The 16,488-nt window shown below is 54.4% G+C and overlaps 2 protein-coding genes across 2 annotated transcripts in view; one reads left to right on the plus strand and one right to left on the minus strand.

Annotated features, from left to right (window-relative positions):
• CUNH7orf50 (chromosome unknown C7orf50 homolog) overlaps positions 1-16,488 on the minus strand; it is a 101,073-nt gene that overhangs the window by 40,996 nt on the left and 43,589 nt on the right. The gene's annotated exons all lie outside the window — the stretch shown is intronic.
• On the plus strand, positions 7,085-16,060 carry LOC101983759. The gene is made up of 4 exons (XM_005367104.2): positions 7,085-7,117; positions 7,795-7,931; positions 8,268-8,271; positions 15,069-16,060. Exons 2-4 carry the CDS (start codon positions 7,857-7,859, stop codon positions 16,058-16,060), a joined length of 1,071 nt encoding a protein of 356 aa, XP_005367161.1. The 5' UTR covers positions 7,085-7,117; positions 7,795-7,856.

The raw sequence follows: 16,488 nt of genomic DNA on the forward strand, positions 1-16,488 counted from the left end.
TCCAATGCAGTGGGTCCAACTTAACTTGAGGCCAGGTCACCCTGTTTAGAGGATCTCTATGGTCCTCTCCATGTTTGGGCATGCCAGGGTAGTGCAAGGACTGGACTAGAGCAGTGAATCTCCAGGGCCTCCTACACTGTTAGAGTATGACTCAGGGGCCCTGAGAGATACCCCACTGAGTCCCTCAGGTAATGGGGAAGATTCTTCAACTGTCCTCAGCAAGTGAGACATCCCTGCGGCCACAAGCCCAGGGCACATAGCTTCCAACGCCACCTAGCATGCTCCACAGTCTATAGAAGGGACTGGACCATGGGAGTACAGGAACTTCCTAAGGCGGGTGTCCAACAGTGGCAGAGGTTACACTATGCCATCACATGCACTTCAGCCCTCAAGAGGGAAGGCAGCATCCACCACATCCCCAGATCTAGTCACTGGTTCCCTCTGGGGCACGCATGAGGCCTCCGGGGCTTTTTTCCTAATCTGAGAAACATCAGAGCCAAGTCTTGGGGCTTCCTTTAAGGAGGGCTGGATGAGTCAGGTTCCTGCCACTCAGCTCCTCTAGCTGCCCCCAGTGACGGAGTCAGGGTGCTCCTGGCTGATGTGTCAGGCCGCAGTTCAGGAAAAGGGAAGAACCTAAACCCCACCCCTGCTGGAAATACACTCCCCACGTCTTCTGACCACCCCACTCCCCACTCTCCCTCCATTTGTGTGTGCGTGTGTGCAATATGCATGTGTGTGCACACATGTCTGTTCGACTATGGGTGCATGTCTGAAGAGGGGTGATCACGCATGTGGAGGTCTGAGGTTGGGGGTTGGTAACATCCTCCATTGCTCTTCCACCATATTTACAGAGGCAGGGTCTGTCTTTTAGTCAAACCCAGAGCACACTAATATGGCTCGTCTTGCCAGCCACCTTGCTTTGAGGACCCATCTCTGTCTTCAGGGGCTGGGATCATGGGTGGGTCACCATGCCTACCTGGAACTTATATGGATTCTGGGGTCCCAAACTCAAGCTGTGTAGCATGTGCTTTAACAAACACCAAATCATTTCCCCGGTCCCCACTTTGCGATCACTGGCTGGGAAAACAAGGAAAACCATACACCTGTATTCCCTCAGCCTGTGTGCTCACAAGAGCTAGGGTGGAGACCGCTTGTCCTCTGACCGACAGGCAGACGTGTCTCTCCAGCACAGGAGGACCGCGGCTGTGAAAGGATTGCCCACCTACACAGCTGCGAACACCCAACAGCCTGCCTCCCTGACCCAGGAAAGCAGACACTATCTCTGGGGCTCCGAGGAACTTTCTAGAATGACAGAAACAGTCTCTCAATGGGCCATTGGATTTGTGGCTGCTTGCACCTGTCAGAACCCATCAGCCAGGAACCCGGAGATCCTCAGTGTCTCCTGAGAGGACAAGGATGGCCAGCGCCACCATGGAAGACACAAACCTGGGAGACGCGTACAGAATGCTGTAACGTGAAAAGTGCTTTCACTTTCAAGCTATAGCCTGTCTTACACTTTGCTAGGTCATGGTTTCTGTCTGAAAAAGGCTTGTTTCCAGAGCTCCACCCAGTGGCCGCTGATGGACTTGCTGTCGGTGGACTTCAAGCATTTACCCCATGATCCTTGGCATCCTGGGGATGACAACTGGTCTTTACCACGCTATGGCTAAGCTGAGGGACATGGCTCCCAAAAGGATGGGGGTTCTGTCACTGGCCATTCCTTCCCTCTGCTGTGGAGGACACTTCTTATAGCCAGGGTCCACAAGGGTGAGAACTCCACATGCTGCAGTGGTAAGACATGGCTGTTGTGTGTACAGGCTGCTCTGTGGGTAGGACAGCTACCACGTGGGGCTCAGGTCACACCTGCTGTGGTCACACTCAGTGGATGTGGGAAACGTGGACAAGGCTCCACTCTCCAGGCTCCAGTGGCTTCCTAGCAGGAGTCTTGTCTCACGAACCTGGCATTCTGTCAGGCGTCCCTAGATTCCCCTTAACTGTGCCTTCGTGGAAGTCCAAGGGTCCTGGCCCTGCTCAGTGAGCCTAGGTTATTTAGCTACGGGTTCCCAAGTCCTGTGCATGAGATGCAGACAGCCGGGAGGACAGAGATCTCCTCAGGTCTTGTGGATCTCTGTTGCCCTCTTGGTCAGCCACACAGACAGGACACAGGCTCTCTGCGGCCATAGGAAACTGCCTTGACTAGTACTAAGACCAATGTGCTGGTTTATATCAACTTGATAGGACCTAGAATTACCTATGGGACAACCTCACATGTCGGTCAGAGATTTTCTAGATCGGGTTAACTGAAGCGGGGCCCTCCCTAAATGCCGGCAGCTCCGTTCCATAGGCTGGCATCCCAGATAATAAAAAGGAGAAAGAAGTATCCACCTCCCTCTGCTTCCTGACCACAGACACAATGTGACCAGCAGCGACCACTGCATGCCTTTGCCTTTCCTGCCATGATGGACTGTATCCTCTCAAACCAGAAGCCCCAAATCAACCCTCCCCGCCATGCTTATGGCGCTCCCTGTCAGGTATTAGGGCACAGAAAGGAGAAAGTAGCTGAAAGTGTCAACACAGCACAGGAGGGGCCGGGCTGCGACTACACACACTCACACAATGCAGCACAAATGCACACAAATTGCAGCCCCAAAGCAGCTCTCTCTGCAGGGCAAGCTGGGGGCAGTGGGGAATAGCCACAGGTGCAGACACAGCTCAGCACAGGTGCAGGCACAGCTCAGCACAGGTGCAGACACAACTCAGGACTGAGCCTGCCAAGGGCCCAGCATGCTTGGGGGTCACATCATGGCTTCGCTCTGAGATTCCTTGTGTCTGACTCCGGCTACATGTCGAATGCAGCCCAGTGTTAGAGCCTCGGCCCGCAGCTAGGGAGGTGGATAGCAGAAAAGGGACACAGCAACCCCAAGTTCTTTCATTTAAAGAGGCAATGGCGAAGGGTGGCATCCTAGATAGGGTTCCTGTTTGTGTGATGAAAGGCTAGAACCACAAGTAAGTTGGGGAGGAAAGGGCTTGTTTGGCTTTCACGTCTTCCTCAGAATAGTTCATCACAGAAGTTAGTCAAGACAGGAACTCAAGTTAGTCAGGCAGGAACCTAGGGGCAGGAGCTGATGCAGAGGCCATGGGGGGGGATGCTGCTTACTGGCTTGCTCTCCATGGCTTACTCAGCCTGCTTTCTTACAGAATCCAGGACCACCACCCACAATAATCTGACCCTCCCCCACTTCAATCACTAATTAAGGTAATGACCTACAGGCTTGCTGACAGTCCAATCTTATGGAGGAATTTTCTCAGTTGGGGTTCCCTTGTTTCAGATGTCACTAGCCTGTGTCAAACTGACATAAAATTAGTCAGCACAGTGCTGGGTGGTGATGGCGCACGCCTTTAATCCCAGCACTTGGGAGGTAGAGGCAGGCGGATCTCTGAATTCTAGGCCAGTCAGGGCTATACAGAGAAACCTTATCTCAAAAAACAAACACCACAAAATTCCAAACCAAACAAACATCAACAACAACAACAAAATATTACTGAGAACATGGCTCAGCTGGTAGAGGGCCTAACTAGCATGCACAAAGCCAGCAGTCTCAACCCCAGCGTAGCATGAACCAGGTGTGGTGGTGCACACCTGTAACCTCAGAACTTGGGAGCAGAGGCAGGGAGATCAGGAACTGAAGGTTACAGAGCCGGATGCCAGACTCAAATCTGTCTCTAAATTCCTAGAAAGAGCCTGCAGCTGCCACTAGAGTCAGCCACAGATGATCAGTTGGCAGTGCGATGGGGACACACCACGATGAGGCCCACGACAGACCCCCAGGTCCAGTCTGTAGACTCACTAACTGCAACAGGTGAGGATGAGCTCCAGGTAGACAAGACACAGAATAACTGGTTAACAAGTGTGGGCGCTTGGCCAAAGAGCCTGCTAAGCAGTGTGTCCATGTCACTACAAGTAAGGAAAGTTGTCAGGCAGAGAGCTGAGACATCAGAGATAGCTGGGGAGGAGGTGGGAAGCAGAGGTCAGGAGGAGCCAAGCACAGCACAGCAAGGACTCCTAGTCCGCAACAAAGAGGCACTGGATACAGAGCCTCCGCCACCCAGCATGAGCTGAGTGAGGCTGAACCCACACTGGCTTTTAATCCTTGGTCCCAGTTCCAGACCTCGTGTCCCCCTCCTGCTTTTCTGTAGTCAGGTCACTCTGTGAACCTGTTCCTCCTGACCCCTGGGCTGCATCGGAAGACCAAAGTCACAGGAGTCACTGGCCCTCACCTTAGCCAGCATGGCACAGTATGGCAAGATGAGCCTCCACCCCGCCCAGCCTCTGGGCTGCATCCTGAGTTCCTCCCATAGCCCCCAGATACCAAACCCTAGCAACCATCAACTTTCCAAACTGCAGGGTCACAAAGGAAGGCACCGGAGGAGGGTGAAACGGGGTGTTTGCTGTGGTCGCTCTGCAGACTTTCAGGGAGAAGGGTTGGCAGCACATCCTGGAGGAGATGCCACACAGCAGCTCAGATGCGGGGTATTCCTGCCCGTCCCTGTACAGGACCAGCACTGCAGCAGCCTTGGGGCTCAGAGGGGTTGGGGTGAGCTACCAACTAGCTTCAAGATTTGACAACATTCCTACCTGAGCCTGGGGATGGTGCCTGGTCTTGTACATGTGCCCCAAATAACAAAACTACATGTTTAAAACTGCAGCGTTATAACACAAACCTCAAGAGAAGTGGTGCTTAAAATGTAAAGATGTGGCAAAGTGGAGACGACCAGAAAAGTCATCACTGTTGGCACAGCACGAAATGACAGCAGGGGCCGGACGGTGGTGGTGCACACCATTAATCCTGGCACTCGGGGAGGCAGAGGCAGGTGGATCTCTGGTCTACAGAGCTAGTTCCAGGACTGCTGGAGCTGTTGCATAAAGAAACCTTGTCTTGCAGGGCGGTAGTGGCGCATGCCTTTAATCCCAGCACTTGGGAGGCAGAGGCAGGCGGTTCTCTGTGAGTCGAGGCCAGCCTGGTCTACAAGAGCTAGTTCCAGGACAGGCTCCAAAACCATAGAGAAACCCTGTCTCAAAAAACCAAAAAAAAAAAAAAAACCTTCCCCAAAAAAAAAAAAAAAAACCAACCAACCAACAAACAAAAGAAGAAATGACAAATGACACTGCATAGCCCTGTTTGTCTTCTGTCCCCAGGCTTGTCCCTTCTGAAGTGGATACACAAGGCATGTGGCATTTTGCACCCTGCTTCTCCTACTAAGAGTGATGTCTCAAGGGCCTCCCACTGCTATGCGTCAGGACTTCATTCCTCTTCCTGCTCAGTGTCCGGCTGTGCAAAGATATGTATGCTGCTCATGTTGTCCCCACCACCTGGCTGTGTGAACGGTGGGCTATTAGGTCTCTATGAGGAGGGCCATTCTGTGAGCTGTTGCCCTCCCCCCCCTCCGGCTCCCAGTGCAGTACAGAGGACCTGCAGCTGTGCAGACAGAAAGGACCGGGGACACCTTGCTGCCCAGACTATTTGTGGCCTGTGGCCAGGTAATCACTGCACAAGTGACCTCAAAGTGTAGGTCCGGCATGGCGGCGCAAACCTTTAATTCCAGTTCTCAGAAGGCAGAGACAGGTGGATCTGTGAGTCTGAGGTCATCCTGGTCTACATGATGAGTTCCAGGCCAGTCAGGGCTACATTAGTGAGACCCTATCTCAGAAACAAGATCAACCAAACATTCAAAAAGCAAGCTGTATCCTCATAGAGGACAGGGAGGGAGGAAGCCACCATGCTCATCACCAGCTCTTTTGGGGAAATGAACAATTGATGGGAGGGGAAGGCCAGGGTGGAGGCAGCCAAAGCCTCCACATCTACCCTCTGCCTCTTCCTTCCCTATGCAAACCTTCAGTGTCCTTCCCTTTCTTCCCACCCAGCTCAGATGCTGCCCTTAGTGCTGGGGGCTCCTGGTGGGGCAGGGCTGTGGGCTGCACAGGTCCTGAGCACAACAGCAGCATGAGCACGCGATCTGGGGCCTCTTCTTCCTGAATCCTAAATTCCCATGGTGCACGAGCTTGCAATCTGGGGCCACGTCTTCCTGAATGCTTACGGCAGCATGAACATGCTACTGGGGCCACGTCTCCCTGAATTCAATTACCAGGTCAGAGCAAAAAGTTCAGACCAGCACTTCGGTGACTGACAGCCCAAATCTAGGCAGTCACAGCTTAGGTAGGGGTCACCAGCTAAAGAAGTCCTTGTAACACCAAGGAAGCAGTCACTGAGTTGGGATGGGTAACCCATGCTCAGGTTGGCTTTTGGGTGAGCTGACATCCCCAGAAATGTGACAGGAAGGTCAGTGGTTGTGGCTCCCCTGAATGGTGCTGGGTAAACTGTGGTTCCCATGGGTGTGACAGGCCCCCAACTGTGAGCCAGGCACTAACACTTTGGGATAAGACCCAAGTGAGAGGGGAAGCCTGACATGCAAGGGGCACCGGAAAGGGAAAGGGGCAGAGGTCACTCAGGGACCATTCTCAGTAGGGATACAATAGTGTTTTACAGAACTGTCAAAGGCCATTAGGAAGGACACAACCAGTGGTCGCACAGAGAATTGGGGTCAAATACGGAAGTACCAGAGGTGACCCCAAGACAAAGCAGTGGAGAGTGGCCCTTGGTAGTCCCACCAGTCTGAGTCCATGAGCTGAATCTACCACACTGAACTCAGGGCCAGGAAGGGGAACACAGGCGGCTGACACAGCGGATGTGGGTTGAGAGCTGCCTTCACACATCAGGCAGGAAGGGGGTAAGGGAGGGTGCAGGGACTGTCCCGGAGGAGGGAGGTCACAGAGATGAGGCCTCCCCAGACTTCTCTCCCACCAGCCAGCTTCTTCCTTCCTGGGGCAGCATCCTGGCAGCATCCAGAGCTGAAAATGCGCTCAAGAAGGACCCAGGTCCCCAGTTAATGACTTCTAACACCCTTCAAGTTAGAGAGCAGCGTGCCCCACAGGAACTACCCAGAGGCCCGCCGCAGCGCTGGGATGGCTCTCCACAGTACTCAGGACGCTGAAGGAACTGCCTGAGACCAGTACAAGGTGGCTTGGGGCCGATGCCACGCAAACAGCCTACAACATGAGGTAAGCTGCAAAAGTGTGCATACACCGGGGTGGGTAAAGACCACTGCATTTTAAGATTTGAAAGCGTTCCCAAGACTGTTTACCTCCACTTGGCCGAGGCTCTCCCTTCAGAACTTGGTGCCTCCGCTCAGGACTCCTCCCAGCCAGCATCATGGCATCCTGGGCAAGGCCTGGTGGAGAGGATGCTGGACACCAGCAAGCTGACGCGCCTCCTGGCGTCATGTCCAGGCAGAGCCCCCACTCCATGCAACCTCAAGATGCAGCTCTGGCCATTGGTGTGTGGGTAGTAAGGGGTGTTCAGTGTCACCTGCCATCCAGGCTGGAGTGTCTACTGCCCTGAGTCACTCTGGGTCATGGACAGAGGGGCCAGCCCCTCATCCACGTGGCAAGGTACCAGGCGCTGGTTTGTTCTGGTTGGGAGAACTTTTTCTGACTGGGTGGGGCTTCAGCTCCTATTTTAGGTTGCAAATGTCTTTGCCTTCTGGGAGGGACCTTCTGCGAGTGGCCCGCACACTTCTGAAGAGGGCTCTGGAAACCCTCAGACTCACACACACGTCACTCGCCCACCTCAGACATAGGTCCATTTGGATTCTTCTAGGTCACGTGATCCAACCATAGCCCGCTTAAACACAGTGTGTGGTTTGGATGATTCCAGGCCGAATCCTGTTTTTCCTCAGGAGCTGTGGGCGTCCGTGCCAGCCTGTCGTTGGCAAGTGTGGAGCAATGGAGGAACGGCTGGATGAACAGGGAGCATGTCCCAGTCCCACAGCAGCCCCCGACTGCTGACGGAGCCTTGTGTGGATCCCTGGCACAGGTGAGCACTTTCTTATGCCCTGGGGAGGTAGCAGCCCTGCCCACTCAGCTTGTCCTCGTGCCCCGAGGAAGTTTGTGAAAACCAATTTCCTTATGGTTCAGGGCAATTCCGTTAAGTAAAAGAAAACTCTAGCCTTTGGTAAGGCGATCCAGCTGCTTCCTGAAGGAAGGGTTCATGGTGGCTCTGGTCAGCTCTCACAGGGAAATGGGGACAGGTCCGAGGACGATGAGAAAGCAGAGCCCATGTCGGCAGGGCTGTCAGGCTAACCACCACTGGAGGATTTTCATCAAGGGAGTAGGGTAGGATGGGGAGAGCCTGGTGTGGCGGAACATAAAGACTGGTCTGTAGTGGGCGCATCTGGAATGTGTGTTTGCACGGGGCGGGAAACCTGAAAACAGAGAAGTCTTTTGGCTTGACTGCGGCGGGGTGAGGCGGCCCGGGCAGGGGCTGGGAGAGAGCCTTTGGAGACTGGGCCATCAGGGCTGACTACCTCTGCACAAGGTGGGCTTTGTGCTCAGACGAGTTAGTGTGATGCCCCTGACACATGTCCCTGTGAGCCAAGGCGAGGAGAGCCTCGCCAAGCGGGCTCAGCTCACTTCCCAAGACCTCCAGCACGAGTCTCCCAGTGGTGCTCGGTAGTGCCTCCTTGGGGCCAGTTAGTGGGCCCAAGACCACAGCTTGAAGGGGACCCTGACTCATCTCTCCCTGCAGATGCATGGGGACACAGCTGTGGTGCTGATGGCTCACTGGGCCCCTAGAGACAACATGACATGGAGTCTTTGCTCCTGCTAGGGAAGTTGACCCAGTCAAGCGCCCCACTGCCCTCCTATCCCATCTTCTGGGGTTCACTCGTTTGGCTCTAGCTAGCCAGAGGTTTTCCTCCTGTCCACACCCAGCTCAGGCAGGATGCCATCAAGACCTAGAATAAACAGCGGGCCAAAGGAGCCTGGAAGACCTGTAGCTGGGGGAAGCACCCACAGGGAGGCGCCATGGAGGGCAGGCTGCAGAGAGAACTCATCGCTTTTACTCTCAGAAGCCCGTGCCACCGTGGCTCAGACCAGACTCCTTTGCCGTCTCCTCTTGTGGTCACTGCTGCCACTGCTGCGTGCCAGATATTGCAGAGTGAGGGCAGGAAACGGTCTGATCATGTGCCCCCCACCTTGGTCTGCCACCGTAGTAGGAAGACACCCCCCCTCGGTGGCTGTGTCTATCCTCAGAGAAACAACAGCGAGCGACTCAAGACTGCGAAAAGTCACAAAATACCAAACACCTCTCCTGGTGACCTCCGAACTACTTACCCCACCCCCACTACCCCAGACAGTTCAACACAGGAAGGTTCGATTTCTTACTTGGTATTTGGGGCAAATCCTGCTTTTGGGGAAACTGTGGGTCACCCACACTTGCCATAGGCATCATGCGGGTTTCGACCCAACAGCCCTGAGTAGCTGTTTAAGCTACTGGATCTCAGGGCAGCAGAGGGTCTCAGGAGGCACGTGGCACCTGCTGACAGGGCTGGTCAGTTCCAGTGTTCAGGGTTGGTACCACCAGTCCTGAACAGGGATTTAAAGGACAGCTTGCTCATCAGCACTCCCCAAGCTCAGTCTTGTGGGAAAGGTGCCACACACAGCACTGTGTAAGGCAGAAGAGGGGCAGATAACCAGCAAATGCAGAAACTTCCCAGGGTCCCGCCTCACCCTCTCTGGGTCCATCCCTCCACTCTCATCTCTAGTGCTCAAGGAGGGGGAAGCTGAGAAAACACAAGCCTCAAATAACCACAAAGAAGGCTCCCATTTAACATGTTGCCATGGAAGGAGTAGGCTATAGTTCCTGGAAAAAAAAGATGAGGGGGTGCTAGGAGGCCTACTGCCTCAGTCGGACCGCACGGGGGGGGTCTGCCTTCTTACCCACAGGCCCCTGGAGCTCCCACTCTGCAGGAAGCATGACTCCTGCGTGAGGCCAGGCAGCTCCACCCAGCTAGGCCACTGGTCACTGGACTGGAGTGCCCATCTGGCATACAGCACATGGGGCCAGGAACAGCACTGAAGCTCCCAGAGGCCAGTGTCTGTGTGTATGTGTGCATGTGTATATACAGTACAACGTGTGTTGGTGTGTGTGCAAGTGTATTCATGTGTGTGCCTGTTTGTAAAACTGTGCCTACACAGGCGCACACAGCTACATGTCAGGGTGCGTCTGGTGTGTGCATGTTTGTGTTTCGGTGTCTCCAGATGCATATCTACCTATGTGTGTGCACATGGACACTTGTGTGTTGGGGTGTTCCTGGGTAGTTTGCATGTTCGTGTGTCTGGTGTATACACACACGCACACACATCTACACGAGACAAAAGGCACATGTACTTTATCTGCAAGATTCGAGAAAAGCAAACAGGACACTGCTTTTTATCGTTATCTTAGTGAAGGTGATTGTCTCGATTCCTAAAAAAATGTATAGAAACAGACGGCCTTGGGACCAACAGGACAATCAAAGACAGGCAGGCCCTCGCTGTCCACTGTGACAGTCAGTGAGTCCAGTGCTGCCTTTCCAGATCCCTGGGTTGGGTGGTCCTACACACCACCATGATGTCAGTCCGAGCTCCTCTCCAAGGTCGCACCTCTGTGCAGAGGGCTGGCTAGGGGCTGGAGGGGGACATCAGGCCGTGTGTGTGAAGCAGACACAGTGACTCACCAGCGGGTCCTCCCCAGTCTGCAGGGCAGGAGACTGTGATGGAAACATTTACGGAGCCAAGGCCAGAGGCGCTAGAATGGCTAAGTCCTGCTAGAAGGAGAAGCTGGCTGAGGGGATGGAAGGAGGTGGGGCCCCCAGGGTAGAACGCAGCGGGTCAGTTACAGGAATCCACCTCCTGGGGCAGCTCTGGCTTTCCACGCGCCAGCCACGGACTCAGCTTGTCAACCTCTGAAATCGCACACGACGGGTTCGCAGGCCTCCCTTGCCTTTGGCTGGCAGTCTGTGGGGTATTACAGCAAACCTGTGATTCCTCAAAAGACTTGCTCTGAGACTGGTGGAACTGTGGAGGTAGTGGGGAGTCAGCAAGTCCTTATGTGACCTGTGCCACAAAAGTATGCCAAGGCCACTTTACCTGCTGTAGCACACACATGCCATCCGTGGGTCACCCAATAGAATCTCACACATGCCACATCTGTGCAGAACTTGTGGGTCCTGTGCAGAAAGATCTACAGAATAAGTGTGGTTTGGAAGGGTCTGTAGGAACATCATGCCTGTATGGGAAGGGCTTGCAAAGCGCTCTCATGGCCTTTGGACAATGCCCTGGGCTCTGCTCACTCTCTTTCCTCACCAAAGCAGTGCTGGGTAAGTGAGGGGGTCACACTTACAGGAACCGTTCTGAAGGGCTATTCACAGAGTGGTGGCCAAGAGCCACTGTAGGAACACAGTGTTCTCAGATGCTAGCCTTGGGGAGATCCCAAAGGACACAGGGCTGCTGAAGCCAGCCCTTCTGTAGGGCTCTGGAGATCCCAGGTTCTCAGCCTGATATGCATCCATGGAGTGTCTGTCCTTCTTCTGTGGAATTCTAGGTTCTCCAGGAAGCTAGGTTAGGCTGTGGCAGGACAGTAGGGTGATGCAGCTACCATGGGAGGCTGGCAGCCTCATCTGACCCTAGAGCTAGCCACGCTGCTCTCAGATACGCGCCCAGATGAAAAGAAAGTGCTTGCACTGGAAGCCTGAGAGCAGCTGTGGAAGAGCGGCTAACACTGTTCGGACTTCTTAGTGACAGGAAGAGACTACTGGAGGGCCAGGCAGTGACAACCAGGTCACTCAGTGCAGGGGGGTAGGCACCTCATGTGCACAAGAGAGCAAGACCTGGAGGTTCCACGGAGACCGACCACGTGCTGATGTGGAAATGTCAAAGCTGCAAGAGATAAAGCAGACGAATGGCTGCCGGGGCTGGGCGCCAGGGGCGGTCAGGGAGGGAGCTGTGTCAAGGGCTGTGACCAGTTCCGAGGGGGTGCCTGCCAAGAGGTGTGTCATTTCTACAAAAGCGCTTTTAAAATGATCTTAATAAGAGGGTCAAGCTCTCAGCCAAACTAGGCCAGGCTGACCCAGGCAAATTAAAGCAGGACATGGCTGTGCTACCACACATCTGAACTGAGGTTCAAGTGCATTATCAGACACAAGCACTCCAGTGCTGGTGTACAGCATTGCCCAGTGAGAGACCACTAAGGGCCACTCAGGCTGGCTTCCCTGGGCAGCCCCGCTGCCTCTCCTCCTGTTTCCACCCAGTTTGGGGCTGGCTGTGGAGGAAAGGGAGTCGAGGAGCTGTCAAGGCTACAGAGAAGCCCCGGACACAGAGTTCTAGAAGATGGGATAGAGGCTGGGAGGTTAAGAGTAGACTGTGGAAGCTTTGACAGTAGATGGTTTCAGTGGCGATGCCACGTAGACTATGTTGGTAAAGGGGCCAGGTGGTCCCGTGGATAGACGAGGTGTTGGTTAGGTCTGGAGTCATGTGGCTCCCAAGAAGGACTAGACCCCCCCTAACCTTAACAAAGACAGGGCTGCAGGCAGCAGAAGGACAGTAAGGTGTGCCGCGGGGTGTTGCGCACAGGGTAGTCACACTGCATGAAGTAGAAGAGTAGAAGGCTCTTGGCTACTCCTTCCCCAGCTGGCCTCTGCAGGACAGGACTGGGGAGCTCTAGAAGGCCAGGGAGGGAGACAAGCTCACCTAGTCTGCATGGGTTTCCTCCCACCCTCAAGGGACAAAAGTGCAGGATGGCACCTCAACTTGAGCAGGGTCGGGTACAGGAAGCAGAGCCCCCAGGCATGGCTGTGCTGCACGAGTAACCACCTCTCAGGAATCCATCCTTTCCTCTCACATTCCCAGCTGGGAAGAAGTACTGGTACCCAGAACATACTGGTACTCAGTACGTAGTTGGAACGCTGAGACCCAAGAACTGAGGTGATGAAGCCCACTCTGCGTGGGTCCAGATGGTGCTAGAGGACATCCTGGCTAGAGCATTCGGGACCTGAGTGAGGCCCCTCCACCCTGGTCCACCGGCTGAGAACCAGAGGCAGGCCATAGCCAGACAGAGGCAGAGCTGACTGCTGCCAGCCAGAGAAGCCCTTGGTGACGCATGGCCGCAGAGTACCCAGTAGTACACCGCGCACATGGGGCATGGAGTGGCTGCAGAGATACATCAGATGTCTGCTCAGCAGCTCCACTTCCTGACCACGGTCAGAGATCACAAGATGACTTCCCATTCCACCTGACAAGACAGACTTCAAATCGCTTCCTCCCGAGCCGGCCATGACTCTTCATTTCCACACCGCTGGCTCCGTAAGCACCGGCAGCTGGAAGTTATCACGGCCACTGCTGTCTTCTTAGACTGAAAGAGACAGATACGACGAGGAGCCCGCAGGCCCATGGGGAGTGGCAAAGGCTGGTCAGCGGCGGCACTGTAAACATCCAAACACACCGCAGACTCATCAAAGTCAAGTCCAGTGTGGCATCACAGGGCCAAGAAGGGTCACCTTCCTGCTGCTTGGGACACCCAAAGAGAACTGTCCTCCAGGTCTGCAGGGTGACGGGGTGAACAGCACAGTGACGTACAGTGAGTGAGCTGATGACCGGGGCGGGATCCTGAAGCCCAGGACCCAAGAGGTCTACTTGCCCTTCTCCATCCTCCCCTGCACACAGCGCTCTCCCTGGCCACCCCTCTTTCCTGTGTCCTCTCTGGTCAGGAACCTGTCTGTAAGTGAAGCAGTATCTCCCACCATGTTTTGTATACACAACCGCTGCTGTAGCCCTTGGGTTTTGTTATTGTAGAGAAACAGAGATTCTTTAAACGACATAGGAGGAGGTATGGCAGCAAGCAGCGGGCATCCTGAACCGCAGTCATGAACCAGGGAGGAAGAGCAGGGGAACTGAAGGGGGGGCTAGCCTTCAGACCCTCAAAGTGTGCTCTCGGCGACATTCTTCCCACCAGCAAGGCCAGAACTCCTAAACCTCCTCAAACAGCGCCACCAACTGGGGACCAAGTGTTCAGATACCTGAGCCTACGGGCACCATCTCACCGAAACCACCACAGAGAGACACAGAACCTCAGTCTGGGTACAGAGCAGGCACAACACCAAGTGCATGGCAAGCTCTGAGGAGTTGTTACTAAGGGGGAAAGCTGGCTGGTTATAGCCACTCTCTACTTCAGAGTCACACACCAGTAAACTGCAGTCACACTGTGTGCAGGAGCCAGACCAGGCAAACGCCCACACCCACACCTCCCCAGACATCCGGTCCATCTTCAGAGCAAACAAAAGCTGGCTGTGCAGCTAGGCCAGGCTTCAGGAATCCCATTAAAATTATGGCTCCAGTTTTATCACCCTCAATTTCCTTTGAATAAACGGCAATATTATTTCCTAGCCTCCACTACTATTTAGTTAGATTTTAAAGGGCGGAAGGCGCCATTTGTATGGAAACAAAATTATTTCATTTATCAAGCATGGGCGGGCAGAGCGCTGGGGCTGTCAGTGTCCTTACTTAAAGCCCTGCCTGGGAATTTACAGCTACTAAGTGACTCCTAGCTAACCTGGCCATCTTAGGAAGACCCCATAACAGCCTCCATAACATGGTACCCCAGTTTCTAGAAAAGGGTCCCTACAAAGGTCAAAAACTGGCCAGAATCTTCTAGAATGTCTCAGAGTCTCAAACGCAAAGGTGTACCTGTCCTTAGCAATGGCAGCCAGTGCTTAGTGATGCAGTGCTAGGGCCCCTAAAACCCCGTTCCTGGAAAATTGCCAGCTGAACCCTTCCTGGGAGACAGACCACTGCTAAGAGCCATGTTCAAAGGCTACTTTTAGCTGCCAAGCGACAGTGTGTGTGTGTGTGTGTGTGTGTCTGTGTGTGTGTGTCTGTGTCTGTGTCAGGGGGAGGAGGTCCTTGCGGGTTAGCAGTGAGGATGCCCCGGGCTTCTTGACTCATCCTGCACTTTTTAGCACCAGGCTCACTAGACCTGCGCCCTTGTTCTCAACACCAAGACTGGGCTTTGACATCCTCCCCTCCATTCACACAGAGGCTGGCTCTAGGCACCCTCTGGAGACCCGGCCCCTTGTCCCGCACAGGTGTCCTTCCCTGGGCCAGCCACACGGCCATACAGCATGTGCTTCTGTTGCAGGTGTGACCGCTGCCCTGAAGATGGACCGTCACAACATGTCCTGGATCCGCTACCCTAGCCACGTGTCCCCAGCTGTGGAGGATGTCATTGCAGCACAGAGCATCATTTCTAGGTGCACGCATGTGTATGTAGCGGTGTGTGTCCCGCTGAGCCTGGTGACAGGGCTCTTCTGTCTAAGCGTGTTTATCCGGGAACGTACTAGGCTGGGGGTGCTGGACAGGCTCCTTGCAGGCCTCACAGTCACTAGCATCTTAGTGACTCTACTGTCCCTCAATGCTGCTGGCCGGCCTGACTACATGGCCACGACAAACCTGGGCTGTGGGACACTCTCATTCTTCTCCAATGTCTGCTACTTTACAGCTCAGTACCTGCAGGGGGCCATGCTTGTCCAGTCTCTTCTGCCGGGATCTTCAGGCCGCCAGCTCTTGGTGAGGCCTGTGGCCAGTCTAGTTGCCATCGGAGGCTGTGCTGTGTGTAGCTCGCTCATCGTGGTGTCCCTACTGGGCACATCTGGGGAGTTGCACGCAACCACTGTGTGCCAGGTGGATCCACTGACGGCATGGCCCGAATATGAGATCGTCAAGTTCAGCCTGGGCTTCGCGCTTGCCATGAGCTTTCAGATGGTTCTCCTTCTCCTGCATGCTACATACCCAGCCTGGCGGGTGGCTCCTGCTCCGAGCGACCCAGCCTCTGGGCACTGGGCGGTACTGGCCGTGACTCTCAACATGTTTGCCTGTAGACTCTTCTTCAATGTGGTCCTCCTGCATCGGGCCCAGCTGAAGCTTCGGAAGGATGTGGGCTCCCCCAGGAATGAGTTGCTCATGAACCTCGCAGAGCTGGTCCTCTCTGGAGAGAGTTGCATCAACTTGGTGGTCACCCTTGTCCTCCACACATGGTGCAGGCTCAGGTTGCTGGGCCTCCTTGAGCGCCTGACACAGAGATGCAGGTGGGGACCAGACCACAGCATGCCCTTGGATAGAGTAGGGGGCTAGACAGGGCCTGTCTGTAGGCACAAGCCACACCCAGTCCTGGTGTTCAGGGACGAGTGCTTTTCCGGGGAGCTTGGGCAGGGTTCATGTGTTCTGGATGGTGCTTAACAAACAGGAGCTTGCTGCGGTCACCTCAACCTATGCAAACAAGACAGCTTCTCTTCCCAGATCAACAGGTGCGCCTTGAGAACATTCAGGTCAAAGACACAACGGCATGGGCGCAGGGGCCGATCGGAGACCATGGGTCTGCTGGAGGGTGTCCTGACTATAATGGCCACCTTGCCCGATGGCTGCCATCCTCCATTCCACAGCTCAGTCTGACGACACAGGAAGGGCACCGTAGAAATGAGCACAGTACTCACCTAAGGTTTTTGTTTCTTTCTTTTTAAAAATAATTTACTTTTATGTGCACTGGTGTTTTGCTTGCATGC

This window comes from Microtus ochrogaster, unplaced genomic scaffold (assembly GCF_000317375.1).
Source record: "Microtus ochrogaster isolate Prairie Vole_2 unplaced genomic scaffold, MicOch1.0 UNK16, whole genome shotgun sequence".
In the NCBI taxonomy this organism is placed as follows: domain Eukaryota; kingdom Metazoa; phylum Chordata; class Mammalia; order Rodentia; family Cricetidae; genus Microtus; species Microtus ochrogaster.

Bases quoted from the DNA above. Each gene is read 5' to 3' on its own strand.
- LOC101983759 (XM_005367104.2), top strand. From the start codon at position 7,857: ATGAACAGGGAGCATGTCCCAGTCCCACAGCAGCCCCCGACTGCTGAC.